The sequence below is a fragment of the Hypomesus nipponensis genome, chromosome 10 (genome assembly GCF_054491055.1).
Source record: "Hypomesus nipponensis isolate SF chromosome 10, ASM5449105v1, whole genome shotgun sequence".
NCBI classification, from domain to species: domain Eukaryota; kingdom Metazoa; phylum Chordata; class Actinopteri; order Osmeriformes; family Osmeridae; genus Hypomesus; species Hypomesus nipponensis.
The window spans coordinates 15,584,704-15,601,617 of record NC_140370.1 but is presented as its reverse complement, the minus strand read 5'-3'; the positions used below and the strand labels follow the sequence as shown (position 1 = coordinate 15,601,617).

General features: G+C 47.5%; 1 protein-coding gene across 1 annotated transcript; it reads left to right on the top strand.

Moving 5' to 3' along the window:
- The first annotated feature begins 318 nt into the window (after positions 1 to 318).
- On the top strand, positions 319 to 15,878 carry LOC146271967 (kinesin-1 heavy chain-like). Its single transcript, XM_084707106.1, is given in 27 exon segments — positions 319 to 667; positions 5,488 to 5,575; positions 5,832 to 5,905; positions 6,159 to 6,263; positions 6,477 to 6,525; positions 6,960 to 7,015; positions 7,431 to 7,518; positions 7,796 to 7,920; positions 8,766 to 8,870; positions 9,707 to 9,755; positions 9,758 to 9,851; positions 10,100 to 10,248; positions 10,617 to 10,804; positions 11,137 to 11,205; positions 11,930 to 12,136; positions 12,335 to 12,478; positions 12,659 to 12,847; positions 13,023 to 13,140; positions 13,243 to 13,298; positions 13,514 to 13,623; positions 13,737 to 13,838; positions 14,103 to 14,163; positions 14,331 to 14,402; positions 14,536 to 14,640; positions 14,860 to 15,076; positions 15,385 to 15,520; positions 15,713 to 15,878. Coding segments are annotated over 27 exon segments (2,892 nt in total). The 5' UTR covers positions 319 to 538; the 3' UTR covers positions 15,720 to 15,878.
- Positions 15,879 to 16,914: the final 1,036 nt, after the last annotated feature.

Below are 16,914 nucleotides of genomic sequence, written 5' to 3'. Positions count from 1 at the left end.
CATCTGCTGTGTGAGGTCATGATTTTAACACAGATTTGAATGTAATTTCCATTCCCGATACGCATAATATTGCTTACAAAAATAAGTGTCTCGGTTTTCGGGGATTTATTTGAGGTCTCAGACGGAAACCCTTTCCGAAAATAGATTTTTGAATTACCCTAAAATATAAAACAAAAAAAAACTATCTTCTATCAATATGTATAATTAATCATACTTGTTTTTTGAAATATAAAATGTATCAACTAAAGTTGCGTGTTGACAACAGAGAAGGTGACGTCATTGGGTATACGCGATCCACAGGAGGGGTGAGCTGGCCAGTGATCCACCGGCATCATGGCTTCCATACTGGAGAGGAAGTGATTTTAGTACACCCTAGAAGAATTAGACATTTTAGCATTGAAAATCTAACCGAGTGCTGCTCTTTCCAGACGCAGCGTGGGACAAAGGGGCAGGGGCTCTCCCTCCTTACCCCGGGCCTCCCCTAAAACCGGGATATATTTTAAATTTATTGTGAATTTGCCTTCATAAATCGAGAAAGATGGCGGAGGTACCGGCGGAGTGCACCATCAAAGTGATGTGCCGTTTCAGGCCCCTGAACAGTTCAGAGGTGACCAGAGGGGATAAATACATCCCAAAGTTTCAAGGGGAAGACAATGTTGTCATCGCGGTAAGTAATTTTGATTAAATTCTGCAAGTTCGGGCGAGTGCCCTCTGTGATAGTTTACGCTGCGCCATTTCATTTGAGGTTTGAGGTAACCTGCCAACCGAGCTAGCTAGCTTGTAGCTAACGTCAGCTAGCACTGACCTGTCCACACAAGCCAGCTCTCAGTGTTGACCCATATCACCGCTCCACCGGGGACAGCAAACAAAATTACTAGCTGGTAGCTAGCTTTTACCAGCGCTCAACTGGGGACAGCTAACAATGCGAGCTAGCGTTCATTGATCACTATTCCACATACATAGACACAATATTTATGTTAATACCGACAACAAATCGTAATATCTCGTCGATTTAGCAAGCTGGCTAGCTATAAGTCTAGCTAACTAGCTAGCTAGATATACCAGCTAGCTCGAGCCAAATAACTCCTCTGCTGTCATTTGCTAGCTAGCTACTAGTTAAGCTTGCTAACGCGTCACGACATTCTATTTGTACTTTACTAGCTAGCGTCTAGTTAAGCTACCCAAATAACGAAGACATAAATAAATTAACATAGTCACTGACGAGCAGTCCCGTGTATCGCCGATGGCATATCTGCCGATCTATCTTGTTATTTAGTTAACGTTAATGGTAATCTTTGTCACACTTTGTTAGGAAACATCACGAAATAGCCAAGTAGAAACTAACTTGTACAAAGCCAGGTTTTAACTAGTGACTATGGCTAGGAAGGTACCGATAATTGGACATGGAAATTACACCCACAAAGCCGTACCACAATGCTTTGGGAAGCTGTCCCATTAAGTCGAGTCAGTTTCTACAGTCTATTTTTCGTCAGTTCAAGATATTGCACTCAATAGCAAGCCACCGGTGATAATACCAGTGTACCCTGTTTGTTTTACCTGACCTAATTACTCGTCTTACACGTAGACCCCGCGACACACGATAAGGAAAGTGGGAGTGTATCCTTCTTGTAAAAAAAAAAAAAAAAAGGAAATGCCTTGGCGTGAACTGGTGCCTAAGTACCTCTTCTAGCGCTTCTAAAACAAATGACCTTGTCTTTATTCAATAATATTTTGTCTAGTGTGGCACTGGCACACCCTATGCACATTCTTTGTCCTGCTGTTAAATGGGATGAAGCGTCTTAGCCTAATGCCATATCATGCCACCCATCAAATTCACACTCCATACTGGCCTACCGATAAAACGAATGATAGAATGCAGACGCTAAAGGCCAGCTATTTTACTTTTTAATTTTTGAAAAGCAATGAAGCTGTAGTAAGTCTTAAAGGGTGGTTAAAGAATATATTTCCTCTTCAAGAAGTTCATTTGTTTTTCTTGGACTTTGATGCAGGGGCCTATTTGGACACGCCTCAGAAAAGAATTAAACTTTGTTTCTCTTGTTCGATTTTTTTGTATGATTTTTTTTTGTTGCGCTGGATTGTGTGACTGTTTGAAACGGACGACAGTTAAATTGTTCTGGTCCTGTAAGCTTCGTCTCAATTTGTAGAAATAACGGCAGGCTACACCGTTACACAGACTACACGAACTTGTTAAGCACTTGCTTGGCATAGCTGAATGAATGAGTCATTGACATCATTACATGGCAACACATTTTAGGGAAACAAACTAGCTAGTTATTCACATTATCTTAAGTGTGCACTGTGATAATGGGCTGCTTCTGTAGCGGGAAGGGCCAAACTGTCAACTGGAACTTTTAAGGTGTCACCCACAAAGACTGACTAGCAGAATCCAATGAAGAAAACTTAAAATGACTCAACTTTGAAGAAGGCACTGGATTCTCAAGATGGCATCATTACAGTTTTTCAAGTAAAGTAAGGAGACAATATCAGGGTCCGCCTGCTCCCTTAAGGTTCAACCCCCCCCCCCCCCCCCATACATCACTTTCGATAAAAGCGTCTGAAAAAATTACAACACGCGACGTTATGATTATATACATAATACAGCATTGTGCTGTTGTACTCATAACCACCAGCAGTAACTTAGGCAGCACTTGCTCTGCTCGCCCCCCTGGGTAATCTCTGCTGTCTCTCTCCTGGCAACCAGCTGTTCCACCAATCAGAGATGGCAACTGGCACTTGGCGAATCCTCTGGAGGGTGGGGCTGCTGATTACTATTACGTGTGTTTTGCTTTGTGCTCTTATCCGGGATGACTGACTCACTTACTTCAGCTCCTATTTATTTTTTCTACCAGTCCTGGTCAGTGTGCCCTCTGTGAAAGGGCCTCCTGCTGTGCCCCTGTCACCTGAGCTTTGATGGGAAGCGACTGAACCGCTCCAGCAGGCCCAGGCAGCCTCTGCTCTGATATTCTCCCATGTCAGTGTCTCCCAGCACAGTTGTGACCAGAGGTGGGAGCTGGCTGTGTTGTAGCCGTGTCATTCAGCCTGTGTACACCACACCCCCTGTGGTTTACTGCTCTGTAACAGCCGAGTAGAAAAACCGGTATTCAGCAGCGTCTCACTTTGAATGGAGCTTCTCCCAGCCTTGTACCATACACACACCCAACAACGAGAGAAGGGGAGAGAGACAGAGGGACTGAAAAGGAAAGAGAGAGAGAGACTCACACAGAGAGAGCGATAGAAAAAGAAAGAGAAAGAAAGAAAGAGAGAGAGAGAGGGGGGCGGTGTGGTGGCAAAGAAGCTCGTCTACCGAATGAGGCAGACAGCGGTTGGCAAGAACGGCGAAGGCAGGAGTGAATTATTCATGCCTCCATTACTGCCCTGTCACTCGTGCACACACACAAAGATCACATCAGCCTCCCTGGCTATGATGTCACATCTCCCATGCACACTCGGCAGCAGGGCTACTTTTAGATCTGACTGTGGAAACAGGCAGTGGAGAGGAGAAGAGGAAGGGAAAGGGAGTCCAGGGGAGGCAGAAAGGTAGAGGAAGTGGAAAGGGGGAGGATGGGTAGAGGAAGAGAAGGAGAGTAGAGGACATGAAGTAAAGAGAAAGGTGAGAGGAGCAGAGGAAGTAGAGAGGAGGGAAAAGGGAGAAGGGGAAGAAGATTCCTCCATGTTGGATCAGAACAAGATTTGTCTGCTTGTTAGTTCCAGTCCTGGCAGGTCACGAGCAGAGACAACACAGGTTAAAGTGTTTCTGTAAATCAAAGTTTCAATTATAATTTGGTTATTTAATTCATATTTTTCTCTATGGGGGATATCCTTTGGTTTATTTTGGTTCGTTGCCAATTAAAATGTGCCGAAAGCACAATATATCACTGAAGATTATCTGCCCACAAACAAACAGTGCTCTTTTCTCATCGACTGTGACTTGAGACAGTAATCTCAGTGGAACAGATATCCTGTGTTAGATTCTACCATAAATAACTAGGCCACTGACTTTGAAAACAGAGATCTTAGAAGGTAGTTATTTTCTGTTGCTACTGACTGGGTAGGATGAAATGTGTTGACAGGACTAATGGATGTTGGCCGGCCGGCTGGTTGGTTGGCTGTTTGGTATGCTGGCTGTTTGGCTGGGTGGCTGTTTGGCTGGCTGGATGTTTGATTGGGTAACTGTTTGTCTGGCTGGCTGGCTGGATGTTTAATTGGGTAGCTATTTGGCTGGTGGTTTTGCTGGCTTGGCTGGCTGGCTGGCTGGATGTTTGATTGGGTAGCTATTTGGCTGGCTGGCTGGCTGGCTTGGCTGGCTGGACTCAAGTGCTGTCATGTCTTGTGAGCGACCTGAGTCGTCAGCTGATGTTGCTGGATGGATGACTCCAAGGCCAGGCTCTGCCCTCAATCATTAACTCATTCCTCCAGTCCTTCCTTACCGTGTAGCACCAGTCCAGACACACTACCAGCCCAGACACACTACCAGCCCATACACACTACCAGGCCTGAAACACTACCAGCCCATACACACTACCAGGCCTGAAACACTACCAGGCCTGAAACACTACCAGGCCTGAAACACTACCAGGCCTAACACAACCAAGAATAAGAAAATGTGTTCAGTCAGGCAAGGCACAGTCATGACGCATGACGTGTTGTTTGTTTACAAACAAAGTAATATTTTTTGATTGGCTGCACCACCTCGATTACGACTAATGACCAAGAGTCCTGTGGGTGGGCCGTTTCCATAGCATCTGTAAACAGAGAAAGCCGTGTCACCGTGGGAACGGAGCCTGTGATCCTTTATCCAGGTGTTGACATTGAGACAGAAAATCACCATCTGGCGGCCGGCCAACCGGGGAAAGAGTGTCCAAGACTGATTGGGTTCTCTGTAATCAGCGTAGCAGTCTCACTGTTACTGCAGCCTGCATACAGGGAGGTATAAAGGGTGTCTGGGAGCTGTCTGTTATTTCAAACAGAAATGTGCTGAGTTGTGTTGTCAATATGCCAACCAGGAGCGTAGCCAGGGGGCGTTTGATGCAGGGTTCAGTGGGAGATCAGATCTCTATGACTAAAGGATGGGTTTAATTGATCTCCTGGCTTTGTGTAGATCTGGACTGGAACTTGCTCCATCACTTCTGGCTTCCCTGTGTGAGCCAGACACCAGAAAAGTTCCTGGATGGAGGGAACAAAAAATGATTTATAGGAGGATAAAAAGAGATATGGGTAGGAGAGTGGAGAGAGAGATGGATAAGTGGATAGAGGGATGGATAACGAGGCAGGGAGGAGGTAGAGGCAGGGAGGAGAAAGGGGGGTAGAGGTAGAGGCAGGGAGGAGAGGATGCGGAAATAAAAAGATGGCAGGATATCGAGAGGATCCAGTAGAGAATAACCAGAGACAGCAGGCCTCTAAAGTTAACAGACTTATTTAAAATGCAACATTCTCATGACTGTGTGTGTATCTCCCCTCTCCCCGCAGGGCAAGCCCTACATGTTTGACAGAGTGTTCCAGTCCAACACAACACAGGAACAAGTGTACAATGCCTGTGCTCAGAAGATTGTCAAAGGTGAGCGCCCTCCTTAAAAACGATATCCCACATTTCAGCTTCTCCCCGGAAGTTCACGTGTTGATCAGCAGATCTGAAGCAGTGTCAATGATGAACTCAATAGAGATTTTTTTGTTGAGTTTGTTGATACATTTGTATTGATCTTTTCACAACCTGGGTTGATCACTCCATCTGTTTGTTACTGGTTGGTGAAAAAGCCTTAAATGTGTTACTGGCAGGTGAGTAATGATGCTACGTTGTGTCTGTTCTCTCTTAGATGTGCTGGAGGGGTACAACGGGACAATATTCGCCTATGGACAGACATCATCCGGCAAGACACACACCATGGAGGTACGCTCACTCACTGCAGGAGCCAGGAAGCTGCGTCTGGAACCAGCACTGTCTACCTATTCAGACGGGTTTCATCCAGAAACAACCAGTTTTAATGACCATCAAATTGTGATGCTTAGTTTGCGTACAATACTGTACACCTACTATGCACTCAACAATACTGTACACCTACTATGCACGTACTGTGCACTCAAAGCGCTCTGTGATGTTGCTTGTGAAAAGGGCCGTACAAATACAAGTGGATTTGTTTCAGGGGAACCTCCATGACACAGATGGGATGGGCATCATCCCCAGGATTGTGCAGGACATCTTCAACTACATCTACTCCATGGACGAGAACCTGGAGTTCCATATCAAGGTCGGTTGAGAGCGCACAACTGTTTTTAGTCTCGTTCCTGTTTGCTTCTCTTTGCACCCTCTCTCTCAAAGAAACACAATTCTATGTACGAATCCATACTATGAGATGCTAATAATAGCTCACTTTTGACATGCCTTTTGGTAAAAGTAGTTCTTAAACATTTAAGAAAAGTTTTTGTGTTCTGGCTAATTTGTTATTTTTCCTTTTTTACAGGTTTCATATTTTGAAATTTACTTGGACAAGATCCGGGACCTTTTGGATGGTAAGTGCCTGTTTGGGAGCCTAATGAGGACATCTCCCATCAAGTCTGCTAGCTGTGGGAGAATTAGCTAGTTTACATAACGAGCCAATTAATGGCTCTGAAACATGGAGGTAATGAATGTTTAGGAAAGATAAGAGGGTGGTGCACAGCAGCAGATGTAACAAATATCAGAATTAATGGTGTGTGTGTGTGTGTGTGTGTGTGTGTGCCACATACAAATGATAATGTGTGAATAAGCTGCATGCATCTTTTCCCCCACCCCCTGTAGGCAATCAGTGTCTAACATCATAGGTGTTCCCTGGCCAGCTAAACGATGCCTCACTGGCAGCCCTCTGCAGAGTGCACTGTGTTAGACAGTAATTACACAGTCTAGAAGCAGCATGCCCTGAAACATTGTGATTCAGCTGCAGTCAACCTCTCCTTCTCCTCTCCAGTGTCAAAGACCAACCTGTCCGTGCACGAAGACAAAAACCGTGTGCCGTATGTGAAGGTGAGAGGAAATCTTTTCACCTTGAATGTTCACTTTCCCCTGCAGACCCATGGCATAATTCAGAGGTCTTCAACCCAGGTCCTCAGGGACCCCCTGTCCTGCATGTTTTAGATGTTTCCCTGCTCCAACACACCTGATTCAAATGAATGTGTCGTTATCTAGTTATGCAGAAGTCTGTTAATGACCATTCATTTGAATCAGGTGTGTTGGAGCAGGGAAACATCTAAAACGTGCAGGACAGGGGGTCCCTGAGGACCAGGGTTGAAGACCTCTGGCATAATTCATACAAAGCAAATAGCGACTTGTTCGATAGAGACAAATCGAATTAAGCCAGTGTTGCGCTTGTACTTTTATGTTGACAACACCTCATGGATATGACAGAGGTAATCTGGTGTATGTTTGTTTTGGATCAAAGGGCTGCACTGAGAGGTTTGTCTGCAGCCCTGAGGAAGTCATGGACACCATCGATGAAGGCAAATCGAACCGACACGTAGCAGTCACAAGTAAGAGACGAACCCAGTCCTATACTGTGCCGTACTCTACATTCAATGTGGTTGTTTACGTCAGCTTTGATGTTCGGGAGTTCTAGTTATTACTAATGGTTTTGGGGAAAGTATAAAAGCGTTGATAAAAGGAAGAGTGCGTTATAAAAGGAACCTTGTGGGCACTCTAAAAGAAGGTGTGTGCGTGTGTTGTGTGCGTGTGTTGTGTGGTGTGTGTGTGTTGTGTTGTGTGGTGTGGTGTGTGTGTGTTGTGTGGTGTGTGTGTGTGTTCCGGCAGACATGAATGAGCACAGCTCCCGCAGTCACAGCATCTTCCTGATCAACGTGAAGCAGGAGAACACTCAGACGGAGCAGAAGCTGAGTGGGAAGCTCTACCTGGTGGATCTGGCTGGCAGTGAGAAGGTGAGAGGACAGGGCTCACCCTTACACCCTGCTCTGATCCCGTCTGCTCTCGTTTGATCCGGTCTGATCTGATTTTGTCCGGTCTGGCCTGTTCAGTCTGGCCTGGTCCGGTTTGATCCGGTTTGTTTTTATTCAAACCGATGTGGCCTGGTCTAGTCAAATCTGGCCGGGTGTGGGCAGGATAGCTTTTAAGATCCTGGTGTAACTGCTAGCTAGTGGACTTTCTTCATGGCTCGTTTTTCTCCCAATCGCTCTGCTACCTCCCTCCCTCCCCCCCCCCCCTTCCTACACACATCAAATTACCTCCCTCCCTCCTGCTCTCCTCTCTGCTCCTCTCTGACCACATCCATCACTCCCTTTCCACTTTTATTTTCTATCTCCCCCTCTTTGACCCCTATCGTCCTCTTTTCTTCTCTCTCTCTCTCTCGCTCTCTCTCGCTCTTTCTCTTTCGCTTTCTCTCTCAAAGCTCTGGCCCCTGTAGTGACCCATCATCTCCTGTCCTCCTCCTTTGTTTATCCATTAACCTCGTATATAGACCATGAACCATTGGTGACCCATTGCTGCTCCAGTCCATTAATTATCAGCCGTGCTACGAGAACATATTCGAACTAGACCACATCACCAAAACACTGTTTCTGGAAAGTATTATAAAAAAAAAGGTGTATCACTTAGTTCCTGAATGAACATCTTTTCTCTCACGTTCTAATTCCTACGTCTTGTCCTCAAACAAGCTTTAATACAAATGTGATGATTCCCTGTGATGTCCCTCTTACCTGTGAGCAAGCTAGGCTAACCCTGTCTCTCTCTCCTCCCTCTCTTTATGTCTCTCCCTCCTCTCTCTCAGGTCAGTAAGACGGGAGCAGAAGGAGCTGTACTGGATGAGGCCAAGAACATCAACAAGTCTCTTTCTTCCCTGGGTAACGTCATCTCCGCCCTGGCCGAGAGCTCGGTGAGTCCAGCGATGCTAACCTTACGTGTCTGGCTAGCAGACATGCTAACATCGGACCTTTTAGCCAAAGATGCTAACGCTACATACGTAGATGTAGAAGAGAAGGTGTTGGCTTATGTTTAGCAATAGTTATAGTGTAGCTTTTAGTTTAAAGGTTATTCATATTTCTACACGTCAAACCTATGAATTATAAAAAGTGGATCGAACTAAGCATAGTTTCACTGCAAAGGTTTTTTTTTTTTTTTTTTTTTTTTGTTTTACAACATTGCAATCGCCTGGCTTTGATGAGGGGGGCAGAGAATTCGCATCAGCTGTGTGCTTGGCCATCAAGTGGTATTTCAGACTGGACATGCTGCGATGATGGCTCAGTTCACAACGACAAAGCACACAGATCACTTTGGTTTTGTCAATGAACCATTTGGCAACTTTTTTAAAGTCAACTTTCCATTCAGAATCTTTTTGGCATCCATTTAGGCATTTCGCACTCACCATCCACTCAAAACGTAACGTTGGCCTACTACTCTTTCACCGGCTCGCAAGCCCAAACAAGTGTGTGCGGCGTGCCTGTTGTTTTGTTTCCGGTCTGGCTAGATCCGGTGTGGTGTTGTAGTTTTTCTAACGTCAGTAGTTCAATAGTGCAAGAACATGTGGAAAAAAACTTAAAGTTTACTAAGTTTGCTAGGCCAAAAAGAACGTGAAAAAAAAAAAAAAAATGTACGCCGTTGAAATGGGTTTGCGTTAACGCTGTTAATAAAGCGTTGAACTGACAGCACCAACTATAATGACTCATCCTACACATTTTGTCTGATCCCCCTGCTCTTCCCCGTGTGCTCCAGGCATACATCCCCTACAGAGACAGCAAGATGACCCGTATCCTGCAGGACTCCCTGGGGGGAACTGTCGGACCACCATCATCATCTGCTGCTCCCCCTCCTCCTACAACGAGTCGGAGAGCAAGTCCACCCTCATGTTCGGACAGAGGTGAGTCGAATCAAGCAACACCCAAACCAGCACATGGCCAGGCCAGGTCACACAACGCTATGCCCACTGTCCGTGTTTCGTCATGTGACTAGGGATGGGTATAGTGGAGGGCTATGGCATTTTGACTTCTGATTAAGAAGATCTAGGTTAAAATCCTTTCAAGGGGAAAAAAAAAGTCTGTCGAACCGAGTACACGATATATTCTCTATTGTGGATAAACATGCTGTTGCATTTGTGTGGTTTCCCAGAGCGAAGACCATCAAAAATACGGTGTGTGTGAACGTGGAGCTGACGGCAGAGCAGTGGAAGAAGAAGTACGAGAGGGAGAAGGAGAAGAACAAGACCCTGCGCAGCACCGTCACCTGGCTGGAGAACGAGCTGAATCGCTGGAGGAACGGTGAGACCACCCTGTCTGTCTGACTGTTTCTGTCTGTCTGCCTGCCTGACCACCTGTCTGTCTGTCTGACCACCTGTCTGTCTGACCACCCTGACTGTCTGTCTGACTGTCTGTTTCTGTCTGTCTACCTGACCTTCTGTCTCTGTCTGTCTGTGTGCCCAACCACTTGTAAGTCTGTCTGTCTGACCATCCGCTTGTCTTCTCTCTTTCTCTCGTGTCTTGCTGTCTGTTCTGCATCCCTCTCTTTTGTCTTATCTCCTTCTCTCCTTTCCTCTCCGTTGCTATCACGTTACTGTCGCTCTCCTCCTCCCAATTTGTATCCTGTCCTGCTCCACAACCACCTGACCCTGTCGCTGCGCCCCCTGCAGGAGAGAGCGTGCCGGTGGACGAGCAGTTCGACAAGGAGAAGGCCAACGCGGAGGTGCTGGCCCTGGACAACGTCCCCAACGACAAGCCCGCCTCCACGCCCAACGTCCCGGGGGTCCGTCTGACGGACGCAGAGAAGGGCAAGTGTGAGGCGGAGCTGGCTAAGCTGTACAACCAGTTGGACGACAAGGTGTGTGTGTGTTTGGATCTCTCCTCCCTGGTGTGTGTATATGTGTGTCTGTGTGCACATCTGTGTGTGTGTGTGTCTTTGTGTCAGTTATCCCAGGATGGGAGTCAGGTGGCTGAGCGGATAGGGAATTGGGCTAGTAATCAGAAGGTTGCTGGTTCAATTCCCAGCCGTGCAAAATGTCATTGTGTCCTTGGGCAAGGCACTTCACCCTACTTACCTCGGGGGGATTGTCCCTGTACATACTGTAAGTCGCTCTAGATAAGAGCGTCTGCTAAATGACTACATGTAAAAATGAATAACGAGCGATCACGTTGTGTTGTTTCTCTGTGCAGGACGATGAGATCAACCAGCAGAGTCAGCTGGTGGAGAAACTGAAACAACAGATGCTGGACCAGGATGAGGTGAGGAGGAGGAGGAGGAGGAGGGCTGATCCAGGCTAGGGGGCTAGACCCAGCCTGGGGGGCTAGACCCAGGCTAGGGGGCTAGACCCAGGCTAAGGGCCAGTGTTTGAGTTCTCTGAAGTTGATGACTTCAGGAGTCAGGTGGCTGAGCGGTGAGGGAGTCGGGCTAGTAATCAGAAGGTTGCCGGATCGATTCCCCGCCGTGCCAAATGACGTAGTGTCCTTGGGCAAGGGACTTCACCCTACTTGCCTCTGGGGAATGTCCCTGTACTTACTGTAAGTCGCTCTGGATAAGAGCGTCTGCTAAATGTAAATGTAGTTTGGCCCCTCCCCAGGCCCCAGGATTATAGAATGTATCAGGATAAATCCAATGAGGAAGCCTCATGCAGTTTATGGAGCCTTGGGCTGTTTGGAACCAAGGAACATTCTGTTGGCCCAGTAGGACCTCTGGTGGTTTCAGCCTAGAATTGCAGCGTTGCAAATTCATCACAATATGAGTTGGATACTACGTATATCCATGTACACTCTGATGCATAGCTTTTTCTTGTGTTTCTGCATATGCACAGTTTTTAATTTAACACACATCCACCGAATTTCAAAATGTTAACCTCTTTCTCTCCCCCCTCCTTCCTTTCTCTCGCCCACCCTTCCTCTCTCTCCATCTCTCTCTATCTCGCCCTTCCTCACTTCTTCTCTCCCCCCTCCCCCTCCCTCCTGCTGGTAGCTCCTGTCGTCGTCTCGCCGCGACCACGACAACCTGCAGGGGGAGCTGAACCGCCTGCAGGCGGAGAACGAGGCGTCCAAGGAGGAGGTGAAGGAGGTGCTGCAGGCCCTGGAGGAGCTGGCCGTCAACTACGACCAGAAGAGCCAGGAGGTGGAGGACAAGACTAAGGAGTTCGAGATGCTCAGCGACGAGCTCAACCAGAAATCGGTACGAGGCTGTGTCTGGTTGTTAACCGCTTTTCTGGTTGGGTAGCTGGCTTGTTGACTGGTTGGTTAGCTGGTTAGGTAGTTGTTTTTGAAACCCCATCGTGTGCATATTGAAATGAACAATGACATGTGTTAGTGAGAAGAGAATAGGACTTGTCCACTGTACAGCATGGTGACAGTGACCGTGTCCCTCCCCCAGTCCGTCCTGTCCTCCATCGACTCTGAGCTGCAGAAGCTGAAGGAGATGTCCAATCACCAGAAAAAGAGGGTGACAGAGATGATGTCCTCACTGCTCAAGGACCTGGCGGAGATCGGCATTGCCGTAGGCAGCAATGACATCAAGGTAGGGCCTCACTGCACCCTCTCCTGGGGGGGGTAGCGTACAGGCTATCTGCTGTTCAGTCGTGTCGGTTAACTCTCTCTGTCTTCGTATCTCCTTATCTTTCTCTCTTCCCTCTGTCTCACTGTCTCTCTCTCTCGCTCTCTCTCTCTTGCTTTCTGTCTCTCTCTCTCCCTCCCTTAGCAACACGAGGGCAGCGGACTGATAGACGAGGAGTTCACGGTGGCTCGTCTCTACATCAGTAAGATGAAGTCGGAGGTGAAGACCCTGGTGAAGCGCAGCAGGCAGCTGGAGAGCACCCAGTCTGAGAGCAACCAGAAGATGGAGGAGAACGAGAAGGAGCTGGCCGCCTGCCAGCTGCGCATCTCCCAGGTACGAGACCAGCCTGAACGCTGGATTGGATCTTTGCACTTGGTGTCAGATAGTGGGGGATTTTGAGGCCTTAGCCTAACCCTAATGGTCCAGGTGTTATATGGATCCATAGGGACTAATGCTCATCTCCTCCTCTTGATCTCACTCTCTCCTCCCTCCCCCCACCTCTCACCAGCACGAGGCTAAGATCAAGTCTCTGACGGAGTACTTGCAGAACGTGGAGCAGAAGAAGAGGCAGTTGGAGGAGAACGTGGACTCCCTCAACGAGGAGCTGGTCAAGATCAACGCCCAGGGTACCTCTTTTTCTGTCTCTCTCTGTTCTCTCTCTCATTAGGGCTCTCTGATTTTGCGCCCATGAGAGCAAACTGATGATGTATATGAATGTCTTTTTACAGAGAAAGTTCATGCCATGGAGAAGGAGAATGAGATCCAGTCAGCCAACGAAGTCAAGGTACGGACAATGTTTAATTCATATAAATCATCAAATTGATCTGTCCAGCCATGATCCCATACAGGAGGGTGAACGTGGAGCCATGTTCCCACGGTGTGGGATACCTGTGAGCACAACAACATCAACACCCCGACGGACGACCTTTGAACTGTTGTGTTGGCCAATGCCCTCTGACTTGTGGTGTTGGCGGCTGACCTTTGACCCCTTCTCCCCAGGAGGCTGTGGAGAAGCAGATCCACGGTCACCGCGAGGCCCATCAGAAGCAGATCAGTAGCCTGAGAGACGAGCTGGAGAAGAAGGAGAAACTGATCACAGATTTGCAGGAGTAAGAACCGTAGACACGCAGTGACACGGACCTGCGGGAGTGACCATCATAGATATACGGTCACACAGAGCTGCGTGGTCTGATATGTGTGTGTGTGTGTGTGTGTTGTCCAGTCTGAACCAGAAGATCATGCTGGAGCAGGAGAGGCTGAGGGTGGAGCACGAGAAGCTCAAGTCCACCGATCAGGAGAAGAGCCGCAAGCTGCACGAGCTCACGTACGTACACACACACACAGCACCCATGTCTCTCTCTGTTTCAATTTCTCTCTATCCCTACCTCTATCTCTGTGTCTCTATCCCTACCTCTACTTCTATCTCGCCATCCCTACCTTTGTCTCTCTATCACTACCTTTGTCTCCCTCCATCTCTATCTCTCCTTATCACTATCTGTCTCTATCTCTGTCACTTCCTGTTTAACCCTTAGCACCCAGTTTGTGTGAGGCTGACCCCTGACCCCAGTGTGTTGCTGTGGTGTTGCAGGGTGATGCAGGACAGGAGGGAGCAGGCCAGACAGGATCTGAAGGGGCTGGAGGAGACAGTGGTGAGTCAACTGGCCCAGGGCTGGGCTTCCCGGTGAAGGAGGAGGTGGTGTCTGTATCCATTTACATTTATGCGGACACTGACACCAACTAGACACACTGTCCACTGACACGTTCATCCTAAAACTCTCTCTCGTTCTCCCCTCCCCCCTCTCTGTTTTCAAATCAGGCTAAGGAACTCCAGACTCTGCACAACCTTAGGAAGCTCTTCGTCCAGGACCTGGCCACTCGAGTTAAAAAGGTAAAAAAAAGGAGTGTGCGTATGTCTAGGGGTGCATGCTGGAGTGTGTGTGGCTCCTCCAGTGGCTGTGCATGCCTCCATTTCCTGTTCGCTTACTTTGTGGTTTGACAGAGTGTGTGTTATGTCTGTGCAGAGTGCAGAGATGGACTCTGATGACACAGGAGGCAGCGCGGCCCAGAAACAGAAGATCTCCTTCCTGGAGAACAACCTGGAGCAGCTCACCAAGGTTCACAAGCAGGTGAGCAACAGCAGAGCAGCTCTCCTACAGTCTGCCAACACTACCTGAATAGTTTACTTAACAGTCTCTCTCTTTCTATCCTCCCCCCTTCCGTTTTTGGCTGTATTCTTCTGCACTCTCCCCTCCCTCTCCATCCACCTCCTTTCTCTCTCCATCCACTTCTCCCTCTCTTCCACCTCTTTCTCCTCTCCCTCTCTTCCACCTCTCCCTCACTCCCAGCTGGTGCGTGACAACGCTGACCTGCGCTGTGAGCTGCCCAAGCTGGAGAAGCGTCTGCGGGCCACGGCGGAGCGGGTCAAGGCCCTGGAGACGGCCCTGAAGGAGGCCAAGGAGAACGCCGCCCGCGACCGCAAGCGCTACCAGCAGGAGGTGGACCGCATCAAGGAGGCCGTGAGGGCTAAGAACATGGCCAGGAGGGGGCATTCTGCTCAGATCGGTGAGACACACACACACACACTCCTTCACTCACATTTACTTTCAGTTCTTGCATTTTTTCAAGCCAGGCTCGTTACTGTAGTTTTAATCTGTCAAATGTTTAGTAAACCTTGCAAAAAAATCTTTCTAACCTTGTTTTCGAAAAATATTTTTTCAACCTTTTCAGAACCACCCCCAAAAAACTATTTTACCTTCCTAAACTTGAGTAACTTGAGTAAAAAAAAAAAGGGTAGTCAGCCCATCAACTTTTCCCAGAGTCTTTTTAAAGTACCTGTGCCCCACACCTGACTCTGCCTTCCGTCCCTGCAGCCAAACCCATCCGCCCAGGGCAACCCCCCGTGGCGTCTCCCACGCACCCCAACGTGATCCGCAGCGGAGGGGGCCTCTACCAGAACAGCCAGGCTGTGGCCATCAGGGGGGGCGGAGGAGCCAAACAGGACAAGAAGTAGGTCACTCTAACTCTGGTCTTGATTTAACTTCCCCCCTCTCTCCATCCCTCCCTCTCTTCCTCTCCTACCCCCACTCGACCAAATGAAGTCTCTAGTTTTTATAACTGTAGTTGTGGATGTGATCATGTGTCTGCTAATGTCTCACCTATCTAACCTTACCCTCCCTCGCCCCCCCCCCCCCGCCTCAGCAGCTGAAGACGGGAGGATGACTCGCATCATCATCGGAGGTGTGGCTTCTATCACCATGACAACCCCTCATCCCATCACACAGTGACCCACAGCCCCCTACCAGCCCAGGCTTTGGTCTGGGGGGACGAGTTTTGAATATAAATATATAAATATTCATGACCTGTACAGATCTCCTCTCTGTGTTTCCTCCCTCTCTCTCTGTCTCCCCCCCCACCCCCAATCTTTTTCTCTCTGTCTGCAACTATACAAAAAAAAAAAAAAAGAAGAAATGGGATTTAATATTCAATGAAACACAAGACCTTGTCATCCAGCACAGAGCAGAGCACAGTCTTGGCCAAAGGATCCACGTACATTTGACCTGATGTGTAGCTTTGTTTCGTTGCACAGTTTGTCGTCATCCTTGTCCTAAGTAGTCTGCTGTACCAAGCTGAATGTACTATACTGATGTCTGAATAAGAAAATTAGACAACAAAAAAAAAACTTTAATACAGCAGAAAGAGAAAATCCTACCACGTTCTGTCAAGGCTAACCTGTACATTTTATCATTCTTTTTTTCTTTATTTTGGTTGTATCACACTTTCTCTGGGTAGATTTTACATGCTTCTTTAAAAAAAAAAAAAAAAAAAAAAAAACGGTTTGAATTGACTAGTTGGCATTGAGCACTACTTGTCCTGTCCTGTTGTACAGATGGAAAAGGTCACTACAGCACCAAATGCTTCCTTAAGAGGTGTTTGGGTTTGAAAATGCCAAGACGTGCAGCAGTAGATGTATTTAACTTGAGTACCTGTGGAGGCCAATGTTTCTATCGTTAAAATATATATATATACATATATCTATATATATATATATATTAAAAAAGCTAAGAAAAATTGGTGGTCACAAGAAGGATGCTAAGCAGTGGGGGTGTGTGAAGGGGTGAGAGAATGATCCGGATGAAACCCTACCTTTATCTCAAACTATTCCAAGTCGATTAATGTTTTACTCCTGTGGTTTCAAATAGTGTTGCTGATAATCTGCTCGTAGACAACGGGTAGACTGAGATGGTGCGCGCGCTTGTCCTGTCCTAGCTTTGCCGCTTTTACACAGAAACGTCCTCTTGAAAGAAGTAGAATTTGGTTTTGGCTTATGGCTGGAACCATTTTAAGTGTAAAATAGCTTTTCAGTATATAACTGTTTCTTTTTTTTAATCTAGGGTGCCTCG